General features: G+C 64.3%; 1 protein-coding gene across 1 annotated transcript; it reads left to right on the forward strand.

Annotated features, from left to right (window-relative positions):
* Nucleotides 1-533: 533 nt before the first annotated feature.
* On the forward strand, nucleotides 534-5,182 carry MMP9 (matrix metallopeptidase 9). Its single transcript, XM_054274516.1, has 13 exons — nucleotides 534-763; nucleotides 966-1,204; nucleotides 1,619-1,767; nucleotides 1,973-2,101; nucleotides 2,183-2,356; nucleotides 2,432-2,605; nucleotides 2,724-2,897; nucleotides 3,034-3,189; nucleotides 3,277-3,577; nucleotides 3,702-3,841; nucleotides 3,952-4,102; nucleotides 4,217-4,320; nucleotides 4,594-5,182. The coding sequence occupies exons 1-13, from the start codon at nucleotides 623-625 to the stop codon at nucleotides 4,701-4,703; spliced, it is 2,142 nt and encodes a 713-aa protein (XP_054130491.1). The 5' UTR covers nucleotides 534-622; the 3' UTR covers nucleotides 4,704-5,182.
* The last annotated feature ends 838 nt before the right edge of the window (nucleotides 5,183-6,020 follow it).

Here is a 6,020-nt window from a genome sequence, read left to right on the forward strand (position 1 = left end):
GACCCACTGGGGTGATGCAGCTGTGGTGGGGAAGGATGTAGAGTCCTGGTGAGGGTGCAAGCTCCCAAATCCCAGGCAGGTGGGCTCCAGGTGCTGGGGCTCAGGTGGGGGTTCCGCTGCCATCTGCCCCCACACCCACCCACATCCTTGCAGGTCTGGGTCCAGCATCATCAGCCCTTGGCCAGCCAAGCTCAGTGTCAGCCGGGGTGATGACACAGCTACAGGATCCTGAGCACCTGGCTGGCCTCCAGTGATGCCCTGGTGTCCCCACAGCTACCATGGTCCTGGGGCCAGCAGGGAGCAGGGCAGTGCCTGTGCGGGGCAGCCCCAGGGGGCCGTTCAGAGCTGCGCTGTGGCCCGGTGCAGCTGCCCAGTCCTTCCTGTCCTCGCGTGGCTGCGGAAGGCGGCGTGTTTAGTAAACAAGGTGATGAAACAGTTAAGGCAGGGATGGAGTGTGCGTTTCGTCACCGTGGGAAGGGAGAAGGGAGCGTGAGTCGGCGCTGAGGGGTCTGAGGGTGACTCACTGCCCTCCCACCCCATAAATAGGAGCGGGTAGCCCGGCGGCACCCAGAGCAGACAGCGGGGACCAGCTCAGCCACATCCCTCCTGTCACCGCCGAGCCATGGCACTGCTCCTGGCCCCGCTTGTCGCCGGGCTGCTGGCCGTCTCCTGCTGGGCAGCCCCTCTCCAGGGCAAGCCGCAGGCGGTTGTCACCTTCCCGGGGGACCTGATCAGCACCCTGCCGGATCTACAGCTGGCAGAGGTGAGGGCAGCACGGCCCCGTGGTGCCCTGCTGGCACCCAGGTCCCCAAGGGGGCACCCAGGCTGGCAGTGAGGGCTGCAGGCACGGCTTGAGAGCTGTCGTTCTCCTTGAGCTCAGGGAGGGACCCAGGCTGGGATGGGTGCCGGGGCTGCTGGAGCCCCCTCCTGCCTCGCTCACCCCTCTGGCTGCCTTCCCTCCACAGCGCTACCTGCAGAGGTTTGGCTACACCACCGAGGCAGAGGCCAAGATTGGGGGCAGGCAGGTGTCCCTGGGCAAGGCACTGCTCAAGATGCAGAAGCATCTGGGCCTGGAGGAGACGGGAGAGCTGGATGCTGCCACGCTGGAGGCCATGCGAGCCCCTCGCTGCGGCGTCCCTGACATGGGAACCTTCCTTACCTTTGAGGGGGACCTCAAGTGGGACCACATGGACCTGACTTACCGGTGAGTCTGCTCTGGAGATGAACCCTTGTGTCCCCAGGGTGATGGTCCCAGGAGAATGGAAAGCCTGAGGGACCAGGAGGCTGGCAGCCTCTGCTCAGCCCTTCTCCAGGCTTGCTGCTGCCTGTACAGCTGGGTCCCAGTGCTGCCAGGGCCAAGCTGGGATGGCAGCAGCATCTGCTCCCCAATGCCCAGAAGGGCACCTGAGCCCTGGGTGAGGTCAAGGGTGGTGACTGCTATCATCTCTGGAGGTGGGGGTCTGCTCCTTCCCAGAACAGGGTCACTCCTGCATGAGGAGGGGAGCTCCTCATTGACCCTCTGCCTCCCTGCATGAGGAGGGGAGCTGGCAGCACTGACCCTCTGCCTCCCTGCATGAGGAGGGGAGCTGGCAGCACTGACCCTCTGCCTCCCTGGCAGGGTGATGAACTACTCCCCCGACCTGGACCGTGCTGTGATCGATGACGCCTTCAGACGGGCGTTCCAAGTGTGGAGTGATGTGACCCCTCTCACCTTCACTCAGATATACAGCGGCGAGGCAGACATCATGATCATGTTTGGCAGCCAAGGTGATGTCCTTTGGGCAGGCAGGGAGTGAGGAGGGGCCTGGTGACGCATCCTGCCTGTGAGATCCTTGCCCCATGTCTCCTTGGGCTGTGCCCAGAGTCCCCCTGCCCCCACACGTGCAGGTGTGCAGGGCTTGGGTGTCTCTGTGCATGCTGGGGATGTGAGGGCTCCTCTGGCAGGTCCAGCTGAGGGTGCTTTTCCCTGCAGAGCATGGGGACGGGTACCCCTTCGACGGCAAGGATGGGCTCCTGGCCCACGCCTTTCCCCCAGGCCAGGGCATCCAGGGTGATGCCCACTTTGACGACGATGAGTTCTGGACACTGGGAACTGGCTTAGGTAAGGGCAGGGTGTGGTGGGCTGGGGGGGTCTGATGGTGCCAACTGCAGCAGCAGCATTGAGCCGCCCCTCTCTGAGCAGTGGTGAAGACCCGCCATGGGAATGCCAATGGAGCCGAATGCCACTTCCCCTTCATCTTCGAGGGCCACTCCTACTCCCGGTGCACCACGGAGGGGCGCAAGGATGGGCTGCCCTGGTGTGCCACCACCCCCAACTACGACCGGGATAAGAAATACGGCTTCTGCCCCAGCGAGCGTGAGTAATGGCAACCATAACCCCTGCCCAGCCCCGCCGTGCCTGGGGCCCTCCTCACTCTCCCTCACCCCACAGTCCTCTACACCAATGGTGGCAACAGCGATGGAGCCCCCTGTGTCTTCCCCTTCGTCTTCGAGGGCACCTCCTACGATGCCTGCACCACAGACGGGCGCTCCGATGGCTACCGCTGGTGTGCCACCACCTCCAGCTTCGACCAGGACAAGAAATACGGCTTCTGCCCCAACCGAGGTGCCAGCAGGGAGGGGGGCACGCAGGGGAGGGGGCGCATGAGGGGTCTCAGCATTGTCCTGGCTTTTGGCTGTTGTAGCCAGGGGCCAGGGAGAGCCTCACTGACACTTTGCTGCAGACACGGCGGTGATCGGTGGCAATTCCCAGGGGGACCCGTGTGTCTTCCCCTTCACCTTCCTGGGACAGTCCTACAGTGCCTGCACCAGCCAGGGCCGGCAGGATGGCAAGCTCTGGTGTGCCACCACCAGCAACTATGACACCGACAAGAAGTGGGGCTTCTGCCCTGACAGAGGTACTGCCTGTGCTCCCCTTTGTGCCTCCCAGACCCATGGCATATTGCTGCACTCCTTGTGGGGACCACAGTCTCTGGATGGTGTGTCCTGCCCTGTTGTGGCCCACCAGGCACTTAGGCCAGTGCTGTCTCCCAGGTTACAGCATCTTTCTGGTGGCTGCCCATGAGTTTGGACACTCACTGGGTCTGGACCACTCCAGCGTGCGTGAGGCCCTGATGTACCCCATGTACAGTTACATCCAGGACTTCCAGCTGCACCCCGATGATGTCCAGGGCATCCAGTACCTCTATGGTGAGCAGCTGCACTGCAGCTGGGTGCATTGGGTGTCCTGCAGCACCAAGCTGACCCAGCCTCATGCCCTCCCCTGTATTCACTCAGGTCGTGGCTCTGGCCCTAAGCCCACTGCACCTGCACCTGCTCCCACTGAGGAGCCCCAGCCTCTGCCCACTGAGGAGCCTGAGCCCATGCCCACAGAGGAGCCTGAGCCCATGCCCACAGAGGAGCCTGAGCCCATGCCCACAGAGGCTGGCAGCACCTCCACCACTGAGGAAGAGGAGGAGACGACACCAGAGCCCACAGTTGGACCCATTCCTGTGGACCCCAGCCGGGATGCCTGCATGGAGAGGAACTTTGATGCTATCACAGAGATCAATGGGGAGCTGTACTTCTTCAAGGATGGGTGAGTGGCAGCATCTGGCACCTCCTGCCCTGGTGAGGTGGCATGTGGGGGAACACAGAGATATGGGGGAGGACATAGGCTGTGGCAGACTGAGGTGATCAGGACAGCTCATTTTCCCCACCAGGAAATACTGGACCTACTCATCCTTCTGGAAATCGGGCATCCAGGGTGCCTTCTCTGTTGCTGATACCTGGCCTGGCCTCCCAGACACCATCGATGCTGTTTTCCAGGATTTGCTCACCAAGAGGGTTTTCTTCTTTGCTGGTGAGCTCTGCCCTCCCTGCCCTCGCCCAGTCCCACGGGCACGGGGAGGAGCCCGGTGAAGCCTGGGAGCTCCCAGGGCTGTCTGACACCCCCACTATCTCCCACTGCAGGTCGGCAGTTCTGGGTGTTTTCTGGGAAGAGCGCGCTGGGCCCCCGGGGGATCGAGAAGTTGGGTATAGGGAAGGAAGCCGGCCGCCTCTCGGGGGCCCTGCAGCGGGGCCGCGGCAAAGTGCTGCTCTTCAGCGGGGAGAGCTACTGGAGGTGAGCGGGGCTGGAGAGCAGCAGCGCTGGAGAGCAGCAGCGCCTGCCTGAGCCCTGGCCAGGGACTGGGAGGGGGTTCCCAGCAGCCCTGAGCGCGGCTCTGCTCTCCCACAGGCTGGATGTGAAGGTTCAGAGGGTGGACAAGGGCTACCCCCGTGCCACCGACGATGTCTTCACCGGTGTCCCCCTGGATGCACGCAATGTGTTCCTGTACCAAGGTGAGTGGGACCTGGCGGGTGGGTGCTGTGTGTTCAGGCCTGGGCTGCCTGAGCCTCTCATGGCATTGCTCTGGTTCCTGCTCGGGATGCTCGGGTGTGTGGGGAATGGCTCTGGGACAGGGCATGCCATCAGCCCCATGGGTCCTTGTGGTGGAGCTGGCAGGGTGCCAGCAAGGTGCAGGGTGTCGTGGGCTTGTGCTGCTTGGGCAGCCACCAGGATGGATCTTTGTATGGCCAAACTCCTGCTGACCCTTCATCTCCCTCCTTGCCCAGGCAAGTACCACTTCTGCCGGGGCAGCTTCTACTGGAGGATGACACCGCGCTACCAGGTGGACAGGGTGGGCTACGTCAAGTATGACATCCTGCAGTGTCCCCAGAACTGAAGGCCTGACCAGCCACCAGCTCTGCCAGCGCTGCTCCCTGCCCCCTGCTCCCAACCTGCGGGCTCCTGTCTCACGGGCTGACCCCTGGGAGCCTTGTGGCTGTGGGCAGCCCCAGATGAGATCACCATCTTCCTGGAAGAAAGGGGCAGGGGGTCCTCACCTCCTGGGAGCTGCCCAGCCTGGAGAGCCCCAGCTGGGGAGAAGGACTCTTGCTACAGCTGGCATCGTGCCACTCCTGCCAGTGCCAGCTCCACTGCACAGAGGCGTTTGTCTGGTGCAAACCGCACATGGATTCGAGACAAATTTGTCTTTTTCCTGAGCCAGCGATGCCAGGTCAGGCTGAGCCCCACTGGGAGCTGGCGCCTGGGGTCACACCAGGGTGGGACACAGGGTTTTTCCTACTCCTGCCCACTGCCCACTCTGCCAACCACCCCCTCTGCCAATTGCCTGCCCATTTGTAATAAAGACAATTCTTTGGACACAGGCTCGAGTGCTCTATCAGCTGTTGGGACCGTGGTTTGGAGAACTCCCATGTGCTGGGGGCATCATCCTCCCTGAGCCCTGGGGGTGCCAGCACCAGTGGGCATGGGGGCTCTGTGGAGGGACTGTCCCCAAATCCCCCTTTGCTAAGGACTCTGGATCCCGCAGGGACACTGGGTCCAACGGGGAATGATGTCCCTCGGTCCCACCATTGTCCACCACCGGCCCTATGCCAGAGGCGGCACCCCCGCCCCGACTGGCCGGACCTCCCAAGCCCTGGCTCCGCATAATCCTCCTCCCACCGCCCTCCCTGCGCTCCACCTTTGCACCGAGATGAGGAGCGGGCGGTTGTCGCCGCTTGTGGCCGGCTCTCAGCGTGTGACCGAAGTCCCCAGTGCAGCTGAGACCCCGCCGCGGGCTGGCCCCGGAGCTCCCCCCGGGCCCGGTCTGTCCCTGCGTGGCCGCAGAGCGCGGCGGCAGCGCCAGGGCCGGGATCGTGCCCGAGGGTGCCCGGGTCCGGGCAGGGCGGGGCAGCCGCAACTCCGGGGCTGTAATTAGCTGTAATTAGCGGCCGCGGCTCCGGACAGGGCGGGGGCAGAGCGCGGCCCCCTCCCGTCCCGTTGGGGCACGGTCCCAGCACCCCCAGTTCGGCGGCGGCCGTGGGACCGACCGGGCGTGGCGGAGCGGTCCGGTCCCGTCGAATCGAGCCGAGCCGGACCGGGCCGAACGGGGCCGAACCGAGCCGAGCGGAGCGGGGCCGAGCCGATCCGCTCGGACTGGAGCCAGCCCTGCGGCCGCGGGGGCGGCGCGGCGGGCGGTGCCGCGGGCACTAGGACC

Source organism: Melozone crissalis, unplaced genomic scaffold (assembly GCF_028551555.1).
Source record: "Melozone crissalis strain CALT ecotype California unplaced genomic scaffold, PUWL_Pcris_2 ptg000017l_1, whole genome shotgun sequence".
Classification (NCBI taxonomy): domain Eukaryota; kingdom Metazoa; phylum Chordata; class Aves; order Passeriformes; family Passerellidae; genus Melozone; species Melozone crissalis.

Bases quoted from the DNA above. Each gene is read 5' to 3' on its own strand.
- MMP9 (XM_054274516.1), top strand. From the start codon at position 623: ATGGCACTGCTCCTGGCCCCGCTTGTCGCCGGGCTGCTGGCCGTCTCC. The intron at 1,768-1,972 runs GTGATGTCCTTT...TTTTCCCTGCAG, and splicing joins GATCATGTTTGGCAGCCAAG to AGCATGGGGACGGGTACCCC. The intron at 3,190-3,276 runs GTGAGCAGCTGC...GTATTCACTCAG, and splicing joins GGGCATCCAGTACCTCTATG to GTCGTGGCTCTGGCCCTAAG.